The sequence below is a fragment of the Chelon labrosus genome, assembly GCF_963514085.1.
Source record: "Chelon labrosus genome assembly, chromosome: 15".
NCBI lineage: Eukaryota > Metazoa > Chordata > Actinopteri > Mugiliformes > Mugilidae > Chelon > Chelon labrosus.
The window spans coordinates 7,203,417-7,216,586 of record NC_140348.1 but is presented as its reverse complement, the minus strand read 5'-3'; the positions used below and the strand labels follow the sequence as shown (position 1 = coordinate 7,216,586).

Below are 13,170 nucleotides of genomic sequence, written 5' to 3'. Positions count from 1 at the left end.
CAGCTAAATACAGTTAATATTTGCTGGAAAAGTCATTAAAGAAAGAATAACAGTCTACCAGTCCCTCAAAACTGCACTGACGTACAGCACTTGCCGTAAAATGTCTTTAAGCGATGCCTCTGTTCGTGCTCTGACCGGGAGGAAACTTCAAACGATGCTTCAGAGGTAACAGTTCAGGGTTGAGGGGGAAGTGGCGAGAGTCGAGGGATTAAAATGGAACCAGGCCGGAAGAGTCTGGATGAGGATCTTTATTTAAGGCACGGAAAGAGAGCCTCTTCCTCTGGTGGCGCCAGACCTCTGCTGCCACTGTTCCATTTCCTCTTCCTCCTCCTGGTCTGCGTACAAAGTCCTCGTCCTCCTCTGCTACCTACAGTATGTGCCTCCATCCTCTGTCATCCCATCTAATATGACCTCCAGCTGCAACGAGTGACAACAATCATTCTGCAGCCAGGAGTTTGCTCAAGTCATCAAATTTAAAAAAAATAAAATGAAGCTGCTGGACAAACATCCTTATAAATCACTTTTTCTTTATTTAAATCAGCGTTAGGCAGTTATGCTATGAACAACACAGGAAAATAAAAACAGTGACAAAAAAGAAAGACGTTAAAACATGAGATCCAGTTAACGTTAACTGCACTTGGCACTGGATAGACGTTCATGGAAAAGAGGAAAAAAATATACACGTTTATCATTACTCAAAATAGAAGTGCCTCCAGAAATCGTTAAGGTCGACCGTTGGGAGTTCAAGACTGGAGAACTCAAACATGATCTTGACAGCATTTCAACTTTGATAAGATTTTATTAACCCGGTTTAGCGATGCTCTGGTTCAAATAGATCTCACCCTGAACCTGCGACTGCCTCCGTGCTTTGGGGGATCTGAAGGAACACGACACGCGATGTACTTTCAGCGCCGCCGCAGTTTGAAATACTGCCACAGCTGCTCTCTCCCATTCATTCAGCTTGAGATTTACATCCAGAGAGGAGGCAGAGGCGAGGCTGTTTGATGAGGAACAAATAGTAACCACCCCCTGCGAAAAAAGAAAATCACGGCCTCACCACCCACTAACCCCAAAGTACCGTCACACACCCGATGTCAAGCTCAGGGGCTTTATTTTGTGTATTTGTCCCTTTATAAATCAACCGTTAATTCTTCATAACAAAAAGAGAATGGAGGAAGTTCTGTTACAACAATACACTCCATTTACAATGGTAATAGTGCACAGCAACAAAAGAAAAAAGGAGAAAAAAAACTAATTTAAAGATATAAACTCAACAACAAAAAAGAAAAAAAGCAAGAAGTAATCCCTCTCCCAGAAAAGAAAAAGTCATATTGTTTATAAAAACCGACATAAAAATGTGATCAGTTCTCGCTCGCCTGGATAGATGCTGAAAGCGGCCCGAGGCTGTTTGTGGTGGACCCTGATTGTGACATTACAGACGCTAAGTTGCTTATTTGCATCATTGTATCGCCTCTAGAGGTTTAACAAGGGAGGACAATAGACTTTGTACCTCAGCTGGTGGGTTTTACCTGTCAAAATTACTTCAAACCTATTCGCAGGTTCAGAGGTTTTAGCCTGCTCCACCAGTGAAAACTTCAAATAGCATGGCAGTATTAACCCTTCAGTCTGTAGTAAAAGTCAAGGAGGGAAATCTACAAGTGGTTCTAAGGGCTAGCGAGGAGCAAGTGTAAGCCAATCCCAAACCAGGAGAGAGGAGAGAGGCAGAGAGGAGAAGGAGAGGAGAAGAGCGGGGAGGTGACGGCTCGATTCTCTGATGTTAAAGGAGAATCAAGAGCCGAAACAGAGAAGAAGAAGAAGGATAAATAGATATATACTCTGCGATGTGGGCGAGGATGTTAAGTGTGTGTTGTGTATATGTATGTGTGTGTGTGTTGTGTTCTTGTCCGTCCAGTGCTTTATCTGACGGTGACTCCGAGTTTTTCCAGCACGCGGACTCCTTTCTCCTGGTACTCCTCCCGGGTCAGCCAGAAGTTGTCCTTGTCCTTCATGATGTCGGCCAGCACAGCTCCACCCAGGAACACCATGTGCTTTCGCCTGGGAGGATCCTCAATCCGGATCTTAAATTTCTACAAGACAAAGGAGAGAAGTACAATAAGTTGGCTATGCCTCTAAAAAGGAGACTTGCATCCACATTCAAACCAAAGGCCTAGAACAGATTTCAGCTTGGTTCACGTCAAGTTAAATAAAAGACGATTAACAGTTCCCATAAACGCGTTAGCAGAGAGATATTTTCATGTTTCCTGTAAAAACAGGAAGCTAAGGAGGCCACACGTGTCTCAAAAAGCACACTCTGCTCTGATTGGTCAGTTCCACCTATCCGAGTAGGCTCTGCCCACCATTCCTCTTCAGCTCTCCTAGGGAGTTAATTGATATACGTTCTGGTCTGTGCTTTTGTTCTTGTGAAATGTCATCAGGCGCTACACAAGTACTGTTCCGATTCAAAGTACGCATCTGACCAAGACATAGACTGCAAAAATAAAAAAATTTAAAAAAAGTGGAGGCCATGACAACTCCTCAAAAGTGAAACCAAAGCATGTAGCCCTCCCCCTGGTGGCTGGCAGCAGTATAGCTCATGAGCTCCACCATGGGCCAAACTGAAAAACTGAAGTACACGACAAATAAATTTTATTTCAAGAACGGTTTTAGCCATTTTTGGTAGTTAATATAATGCTGATGTATGTTCAAGTCACAATTTTTCTAAAGTCTATGGACCAAGAACAGTCTAAATGGCAGCAAGGCATCCCAGAATACATTCAAGTATTTTGCTGTTCCAATTACAGAATGATTTTGTCAAGTCCGATTTGCATGTACATGGCATTGACAAACTCCCACTGCCATAAGAGCATCAAAATCCCAGAAAGCGTTTCATTGGGTGCATATTTAGTACATGCCCCAGTGTGCAGGATGAGTCATGAACACTTAAATGCCATTTAACATACAGAATTATATTTTCATTGCTGGGCCCTGAACTGGAACACGCTGGAGCTCAAGACATAGTGTGGAGAAACATTAACCATTTAATTTGATATCACATGGAAACATATGGAGATGTGATGGAAAACCAGTGAGACCAATGAACTATAAGTATTTATCATGTCCATATTTTACTTCCTGTAATATAATTTTTTTTTCTAAAAACCTTACCATAATGAGACACAGCAATTCCTAGCTTAAGCACCTAGCAGTAGTGACAGTGTCTATTTGTGAGAGCCCAGATGCTACTGACTGAAACATCAAAAAGGACCTGTTCTTTCAGTACACTAGTGAAAACGAATGCATTGTAACATAACAGACCTGCAGTAAATCTTAGCTTCATGACGTTAGGGTATTCAACATTAAGTTCAAATAACTGAGAGATGCTGATTAAACTGTGTTTTCATTTTGGAAGCTATTAACTGTGGCTCCGTTGATCAATGAGCACTGTACTCATCCAGTAAAAAAATACAATGTAACGCTTTTTAATAAAACATTTTGCCGGAAGAACCCAATTACCCTTGCCAAGACTCAACATGTGCAGATATGCCGTTACTGTTTGTACATTCAAATCAAAATCAGTAATTCCTGCCATGCTTTCAGTGCCTGAGGCAGATTAGCTGATGTAGCCTTTCAAGAATACATCACAAAAGGAGAGTGCAACTAGCTGTAAATACAATAATGACAAACTATTATTATATTATAAAGTTGGTATAGTTGCCAATTTTAAAATCTAACAGACAGTATCAATATTAGCATATAGAGTCAGTTTTCAGTAATAAAATGAATTAAAACCCCATATTTTATTTTCCTTTAGATCTCTTTTGGTCTCTGCAGACTAGGGAAATACGTGTAGAAACAGTCTGCCACTCCTGGAATCAACACTAATGAGAGCTGTGAGACCGAACTGAGACAATAAACTTTCTGTCGTACGACAAAAACAATCAGCTGAAAGACACCACAACTCTGAAGAGCCAAGGGGAATTGCAGAGTCAGGTGATAATTCTCTGCGGGTTTGTCACGACAAGCAACACATTACATAGTCATCTGACCCTCTGTTAATCTACAACACTGATTAATGCAACTTTAAAGAGAGCCGTGGTCATGTCAGATACACTCAGTCCAGTGATGACACATTTTGAAGACTGAAAAACTACAAAACAAACCACTCCTTCAGCCGAGTCTGTGTCCAAACACTCATATTTTAACCAAATAGGGTGAAGGATGCAGTATGTCGCTCACGTGACTAAACCTCTAAATGTAGTAACAAACAAACAGCTAAAGGTGCTGGCGACAAATTGTGCGTGTGTATGTGTGTGGGGGCGGGGGGGTATTTAGCCACATTTCTGCTGAAAAATGTTGGTGAGTGCTTTAAGAGTTTTAATGTATTTTTTGATGCTTCTGCAAACATCCTGTCAGCTACTTCTCCACTTAACATCAACTCAAAAGCCTTGAGAGTAGAGTTCTTGGCATAAACACATCTGCAGTCTTGCACACATTTGTGTTACTTTTCATTAAGGATATTAGAGGATGCAAAAACACATACTAAAGATGTTTCCATTCCAAAACAATATAAATTATTTGAGAGAAGGGAGGACGACTGCAGTTGCGGGCAGAAACGCACATAATGACTTCCTATTAAACTTATGAGTCACTGCAGGGATTTGTTTACAAAATGGCTCGGTGGAATATGTGTCTTTGGGATACTGATGTGAAAATGTAACATAGTAATATTTTTTACAGAGCAAATATTTATGGCTGTGAACAGAACCCAACATTTTTTTATTTAAAGGTGTTTAAATCAAATGAATGTCTGTAAGCCTCTGGCACTACCTGGTGGTAGCTTGTGTGTACTGCAGCTAAGTGACCAGTAAAATCAGACGTGGCTCACAGTAGCTGCACACAATTCAAGGTGTTTAATTTATTTTTACCTTGGCCTCCAAGTGGAAGGAGACACTGTCAGATGTTACAGTTTCCTCACTAAAGGTAGTTCACTGCTTTCTCACATGTGGGGAAAACCACGCTCAGACAAACTTAAACAAACCCCAAGGATCAGCTGGAAATATTAATTCACACCAACTGAGAGGCCGGGTGCAGCAGAGCCAGACCTCAGCTAATCTGAATGCACCAGCAGCCTTCTACAACAACAGCCCCCTTTTTTTAGATCACACTGGCTGCAGAGCAAACAAGTTCTAAATTAGGCTAAAATTAATGGCCTGGTTTTTCACAGTCACACTGTCAACCACATCTGAGCAGTTTTAGCTCGGAGTCAGTTAACGCTCGCCACAATATAGTCAGTTACAGAAGAGGCAATAAGGGTTTTGGTTTTCTTACCGAAAGCTTCTCCACATCTCCCTTGAGCACACGCTCCAGGTACAGCTGCTTGAGTTCCCTCTCTAGTCGAGACGGCAGGCCCGGATACATGGTGGACCCTCCTGACAACACGATGTGTTTGTAGAACTCAGGCCTGAGGACAGGGACACAGAAGAGGGGTTAGCAGGAAGAGACCAACCAAATGCAGGTGGAAAGAGAAGCCTCTTAAAATAAGACAAGTAATGTTGCAATGTCTATTTCCCAATTTTCTCATATAAGGTCACAAAAGTTCAAAATTCACTTTCAAGCTACACTTTTATTCCGTATTAATAGCAAAATATTTGTAATGACTTATTAAACTAAATACATTTTTAAACTTTCCATACATTTTTAAACATTCAGCTTAAAACTCTCTGTTGCTTCATTGTTGAGCTGACACCACAGAAATGCCAAAATGTCTATGTATGCATTCGTGCTGTTAATGCTACAGCGGAAACACTGAGTCACTCTCTGGGAAGTATTTAATGATGTGTCTGGCGATCTTTATTGACAGTGCAAGTATATGTGTGCAATTTTGTTGGCCTCACCTGGTGTCTATGTCAGCCGCTTGGATGGTGTTGAAGAGGAGCTCGGCCACTCCGACGCCCTCCACGTTGATGAGGTGGGGTTGGAAGAGAGCCTCAGGGGCCTCAAACCGCTCTCCGCCCACCTTGATCACACGACCATCTGGCAGCTGGAGATGTGTGGGAAGGATGAGATGAAAAGAGAAGGGAAACAAGAAAGTATGACACCACTGAAGAGGATTTAATATAAGAGAGCGCTCAAGGGTGTAAATCCTGACTGTAAGGATCAAGAATTTTACTGAAAGGAAGTTATAACTTTTAAATATACCTTTATGAAGAATAATTTTAATGCTGAGGGATATAAAAACCATCCATCACTCACGATCCTGTATAGCAAGTTAAAGCACACAGAGCGTTACCTCCAAACTGAAAGTGTGTGACTATAAAAGGGCTTCATTCAGCAGAGGGCAGTGGGAGGAAGCTGGGCCCAGCCACCGCCGCAAAGTGGCTACACAGGAAATGATGTAACGCACAGTTCAGGGCCCTTCGGCCACGGTTACATTGCCCTCCTTGTTTCAGCACACTTGTGCACACAAAACGATACTTACACATACATGTTCACGCATCTATACACCTACACGCACACTTGCCTACACTAACCCAAACACACATGGTCACAGTGAGCTCTGAGACACAACATGTGCTCGGCAGGGCGTGCAGTTACACAGACTTCAGGGCCGACGTTTAGATTCTGTGGTTCCCTCTGCAGGGAAAAGGACCTCGGAAAGAAAAGCAAGCCTGGTGGAGGAGCGCTGCACCCCCATACGTTGGAGTCCCAGAGAAAACAGTTAGTCAGCAGCACTGCCCTGTCCTGTCCCGTCTTAAAGCAGCCAAACAGAGCCAACGATAGCCATGTGATAGTCTACTTAGCTCAATGTTATGCCTGATCGGTGTAATATGACTACTGTGGTTTTTTGAAAACTATTTTAATGCCCATTTGTGTTTCAAATATTACAACATCCTCTTTATATTCAGCCTCTACGTCCTGACTAGAGTTTGTCTCTAAAATGAGAATAGTAAGGAGGTAAACACGATATGCGCCTTGGAAAACATAACTGCCCAGTGAAGAAATTATTATATGTTATTATATCTTGATGCCACCTGAGTGAATAGTGCACACAATGTCCAGGTGAGGGCAGCAGCTCATTCTTAAGGTCATATGTTGGTTACCACATGAAATGACAACTACCAACTCCAGCAGATGATCAGCTGTCTGGCACGATTCTTTATTAATGGGAGAAATACACATGTGCCTACCGTGTATGATTCCACCAGCACGGTGGTCTCCAGCGCCAGCTTCTGCTCCTGCTCGATGTTGTAGCCCACGTAGCACAGCTTCTCCTTCATCATGCGCACCGTCTCAAAGTCTGCAGAGTGGTTGAAGGCGTAACCCCTCAACAACAACAACTGCAGGGGATGGAATAGTGTCAAAAAGCCAGAAAACATGGTTTAGTTGGACAATATTTTGAGTTACTCATTGTGAACCCTTGATTTGTTTATTTTGAAGAATTATCAGTACTTCTGGAGGCAGGTCTTGTCAACATTAAGATCCTGTGACACGTTTTTATTCTCCTGTACTCTTTTTGTTGTGAACGACAATGAAGTTCTCTTGAATAATGAATCTTAAATCTTGACAAATATCCGTCTCAAACTGCTTTAAGAGGCCGAGTACCTTGATGAGGTAGCGGGTGATGTCCCTGCCTGCTATGTCCAAGCGTCTCGTCAGGTGGGGCAAGCTGAAGCCCTCGTACACTGGACAAATGTGTGTGACACCATCACCTGAGTCCACCACCACACCGGTGAGAAGGCCTGAAACAAACACACACACTACAGTTAATAATCTACAATTATATCAAGCTAGGTGCGTTTGTGTCCGATAGCTGTGTAGGCTAGGTAAACACACCAAACCCGGAAAGATAACACATCTAGTGTAAGAGCTAACTACTAATAACGGCTCACTAGATGAGAAAGAACTCGAAGACAAAATGGTAGCGCTTGTGTACAGCTAAGTGTTCATCTGATCCTGCTCAAAGCGCCACACATTAGAGGGGTCTAACACATCAGGATCTGATATGTCTGCTACCGGGATAATGTGACTGTCTAGACACTGTGGCACAAATATTATGATGTCTGGTATTTAAATCTTTGACAAACTATTTGACGAAGGTGTGGTGGTTAAATACTGCCACACAAGTTTATTTCCACTATTAAAATGAAACCGCTATCTTTTTTTTTTAGGGCTATAGGCCATGACTGAGGTGTTGGGTGACAACTGAAACAGTAATAAAGCAACTACTAATAAGAGACCACTTTAAAACTTTTCATCGTTCTATCAGAGCAAAGCTATTTGTGGTGGAGTGGTCTGAGGAAAGACCTAAAATAAATAATGTGGTGTGAAAACTGTGGAACTCCATAGCTGCAGGACTGCTCTTACCTTGGGCATAGAGTGTCAGCACGGCCTGAATGGCAATGTAGACTCCTCCAAACTGGTAGTTCTCAAACATAACCTGCAGCAAAAGCCAGGAAGTACAATGTTTCTCATGGCAACACATGTATAAAATTATCTCTTTAACATAAAGCAGAAGTAAAACATAATGAAATCATTTCACAGAGGATGAAACACAGTGGAACTTCTGCTATGCTTTAAATAAACTTCCACGAACGGCAGCTTAATGCTAGTTCCAAAAACAAAAGAAAGAAGAAAAAAAAATCAACAATACTTTATTATCTGGTTATAGATCGAATGAGTATAGTATAGCATCTAACACACTAGCCCCTCTGATCCAGAAAGTGACCATAAAATTTGTTTTTGGCTGCACAAAAAAACAGACATAAATTTCATTGTACCTCAATGATTTTCTCACGGTTCTTGGTGGGGTTCATGGGGGGCTCGGTGAGCAGGATCTTGCAGTTGCGGGAGTCGATGTTGAGCTTCTCCGGCCCGAAGGTGTAGTCCCACAGGTGCTTCATGTCGTCCCAGTTCCTGACAATGCCGTTCTCCATGGGGTAGTTGACCTCCAGCATGGAGCGCAGCTCACTGGCCTCATCTCCCACCATCAAGTCCTATAAGAAGGGGTTAAGTGTCAACAAAGATAAATATTTAGAAGCACGCCAGCATAGACCTCCATTTTGTGAAGCCCAGTTTGGATGATTCACTGTTAGTGGTAGTAAGGGTGACTACCAGTATTGGTTTGGATAATAAATTCCATCACTCAAGTTATTTCAACTTGCCTCCTTGGCCTGCCTGTCAACTCAAATCAAATCAGAAAAATCGCATCCATTTTTCAGTTGCCTCAAGACGAACCATCTGTGAGACAACAGATGCATTCATGTTCTACGGTTTAAAACTCAGTTACCCAGCATGCACAACAAGGCATTATTTTCCATGCATCTACACCTGGAAACACTTCCCTTTAGCTACAGTAAACCACTTATTTTAGTCTCATTCAACTATCTGCGTGCAAGGCAGCCTGGCAATGTAAACAACTGCTGGGTTAGAGCTTAGTGTTAGCCACACAGTCAAGCATCTCATGTTCCACTTGAAGACATCAAAAGCCTACTGAAGGCTGCCATTTTATGGGTTCATCCTGTGAGCTTTGGCATTAACAAAGTACCAGTCACAGGCATCGCCTCCATGTGGTCTCAATAAAAAAAAAAAAAAAAACAGAAAAACAGATGTGCTTCCGTCCGACTCTCAGCTGTCTGCCATGCATCCTAGAGTACAGATACTTCCTCTGCACTTGGAAAAAGGTGAAACACTTGCTGATTAGTGAAGAAATGCACTTAACTGGACATTACGTAATTAAAATATGTTTCCTGCTCCATAATGGCAGGGTGAATAGAGCTGTAATGCATACAGATGCTTAAAATTTGTCATTTGACCTGAGGCATTCCAGCTGCAGCTGACATTTTAAGTTCTTTTTAGTTGAAAACTGCAGCAGGACTGGTGGGAGTGTAGCTGACAGGATGCACCGACGAGATCAGAGACTCTGAAAATGGAACCGTTCCAGAATCTCTTTTAGCACTCCATCGATAACAGCTGGCCTATGATTCATCACCGCTATTTCTGCTAACACTTTCAGCCTGCAGAGAGGAGTGCATTAACACAAGGTTCTGCATATCCATCTTATTACCTGGCACTCATTTGGTCAACAATACTTAAAATCGACACCAAAAAAAAACAAAACAAAAAAAAAAAAACAGTCAACTAATTCAGATGTAGAAGAATGGGATCAGTGAGTAAAAAAAACAGTTCAGTTGAGATCATAACATAACACAACTCTCGGGAGCAGGCAAGAACAGGAGGCACACACCAACCTGAACTTACCATCTTCTTGGCATTCTACTTCACCGTGAGGGAACAAAACATGGAGGAAGAGGAAGGCAGATACAAAACAAGATGAATAGACACAAAAAAATAAAAAATTGGAAAGGACAGGAGAGAGAAAGATTGGTGTCATGCTAAAATAATGTGAAACGGTAAGATGTTTGGACCTGATGTTTACCTAAATAATAGGATCTAGTCAATATTTGCAGGACTAAATTATTTATACTCAAGATCAAAATCTAGAGCTGAATTTGGCTTCTATCTTCTATTAGAGTTAACCAAAGTATAATTTATTTTATATTAAATTGAAACCATTTGCGGCATTGATTTTTGTTTAGTCTGTTTAGTCACACGAAATTTCATATCTTGATTTTGCACTCTTGTTTGCAGCTTTTACTTTTTATCTTATCGCTGCTTTTCTGACAAGACACGCCCTCAGAACCAAGACTTTGTGGTCAAACAAAAATTTCAAGACTGCCGGGGGTTCGTACCTTGATCTCAATGTTCCCCACTTTGGCCGTTGAGCGAATGATGGGCCTCCCAACAAGTGCAGGGAAGATGTGCTCGGGGAAGTTGGAACCTGCATAGCCGCACTTGACAAACTACAACAAAGAAACGAGAAAAGGAGATGAAATGATTAGGAAATACAGTTAAGAGCTAGTGAGATAAACTGTACCATTCAGCAAAAAAAGATCACCGTCATCCAGCTGATAACAGTGGACTGAACTGGACTAAAGACAAAGAAGTAAAGACTATATTTGTTTATTAGAACTGGTTCAAAAATACACACACACAGACACACACACACACACACACACATATATATACATTTAACGAATTAGTAATATGGTACCTCGCTGCTTTTTAAGCATTTTCAAACACTGCATTGATATTACCAGCAGTATTTTTGACTTAAAAAACTTGAAGACACTTGGCTATTAGCTAGCTACGTATGGAGATAAAGGCCAAGCACACAACTAAACTCAGATATCTGCAGCACTAGAAAGACTGTACCTGAGCTGCATCAGTTGATTTAAAAAATAAATAAATAAATAAATAAAATAAAATGGGTAGTTTTAAAATACTTTTAAATCAACATTTTGCTAAACTCAAATTAACATCTTCTCCATTTCTGTGTTGCAACACACATCTTTGCACGAAAATGTGCATGCACATATAAGATTATTCTGCATTTGATCTATTTGTGTCACGTATGCAAACAACGTTTGCAACTGTACACAAACTGTATACATCAAACTTTATAACTTTTTAAATGGGCATGGACAGATCCAAATTGAATTGAAAAGTAACAAGGATTAGGACCAATTTTGCCAGTAAAAGTGCAACTTAAGCAGGTGCTACCTGATTAACCCTGTTGCGGAACCAATTTTGTTTTTTTGTTTTTTTTACCACAAAACAAAACATTTCATGACCATCTTTTTTTCTGGTTTTGCAGGTGAATGTGCTTGCAGATACTCAAAGTAAAAAGGTCCTGATTTTAAAATTGACTGTGGTGTGAAACAGCACACATCAGAGCTCTGAAAATATGATGGTGGCTGTGGTTCAGACTCCTCTCACTTCCTCTTGACTTAGCAGTTCAACCATAGCACAGAGCAGTTTTTTTTTTTCTGGCTTCGCACAATGCTCTAGAAAACGTCACAGCTCAAAAAAAGCCTTATTAGTCAGTAACATGCCGAGACAACATCCTCCTCTACTGCTGACAATGTCCACATAAGGAAGTCACTTAATTTTAAAAGCGTTACCTGTGTGTGCAATGACAAAATCAAAGCATCAATAAAAACTAGTAACGTGCATATTTTTTTTTTTTAAACGGACAGCACATTAACTGCTTATTTTATTTAAGAACATGGCATATTAAATTAAATCTAGCAGCTAGAGAAAGAAAAAAAAAAACACAACAATGTTTTAACATTTGTGCAGATTTTGCGTTTTTGACTGCTGGTTATTTCCCATTCTGTTAAGGGGATGTTTCTTAATGTACCTTATTACACACCTACAGCTTCCTAGTATTACTTCCTGAGTGTTTAGCAACCCATTAAAACCCCATATTCAATCGGTTATTATAAAGGCAAGTCAAACATTAAAACGTGTGTGGAAAATGCATTTGGTGTAGTCTTTCAAGCGTCTTTCTAATCCCTAGCTATGTACATTTCATGGACGAAGTTTATACTAGCTGCTAAACAAGAAAACATAAAGGTGGTTCCTCTATTCACCTGGCACGGCCTAGCTAACCTAGCGGACGACCAATGCTAGAATCTGGCTACTCCCCTGGATTTGCAAGCCAGTTGAATCGCAGATATAACGAATCTGCAAATTCCGTGTGGTTTCCTGAACAAATCGCTGAAATGACTGACGCAGCTTCCAGACAGTGGAAACCAGACAGCCAGCTGTTAAATGCTAACTGAAAAGCTAGCTAGCAAGCAGCCTTAGCTTAGTAACCGTTGGTTGCAAATTAGACGTTATGAATTTGCTTTAATTTGAGGGTTTGGACAGACATGACAGTCGTAGCTATAAATTCAGCTTTCATCTTGACACCCACACCCAGTCTTCGTGCCGTTTCCGTGTCGGGTCTGGATGAATGAAAATTAGCCTGCTAAGTAGCTAGCTAGCTAGCTACACACCCAGTTATCGCTAGCTAGCTAGCGAGCTTGGACGCTGACAGCCCCACTTCCTGTTTCAGCAAATCGTTCGACATAACGGCACAGTTTAAAGCACGCCTCGACTTCATAGCGCTCCCAGTCAAGACAGCAACCTTACCCCAGTCCCATTGTCACAGACCACCACTTTCCTTCCCTGGCTGTCCATTATGTAAAAAGCCCAGTTGCCGCTGAACCTCCCTCAACTTTCTTCGGCGAGCCGGAAGGAAGACACACCAACCCGGTCGAGAGGAGG

General features: G+C 41.4%; 1 protein-coding gene across 1 annotated transcript; it reads right to left on the bottom strand.

Annotated features, from left to right (window-relative positions):
- Positions 1-507: 507 nt before the first annotated feature.
- LOC311500374 (actin-related protein 2) lies at positions 508-13,170 on the bottom strand. The gene is made up of 9 exons (XM_084561734.1): positions 13,036-13,170; positions 10,749-10,859; positions 8,778-8,993; positions 8,365-8,437; positions 7,603-7,739; positions 7,188-7,337; positions 5,895-6,040; positions 5,329-5,461; positions 508-2,087 (listed from the first exon to the last, which is right to left on the bottom strand). The coding sequence occupies exons 1-9, from the start codon at positions 13,081-13,083 to the stop codon at positions 1,917-1,919; spliced, it is 1,185 nt and encodes a 394-aa protein (XP_084417860.1). The 5' UTR covers positions 13,084-13,170; the 3' UTR covers positions 508-1,916.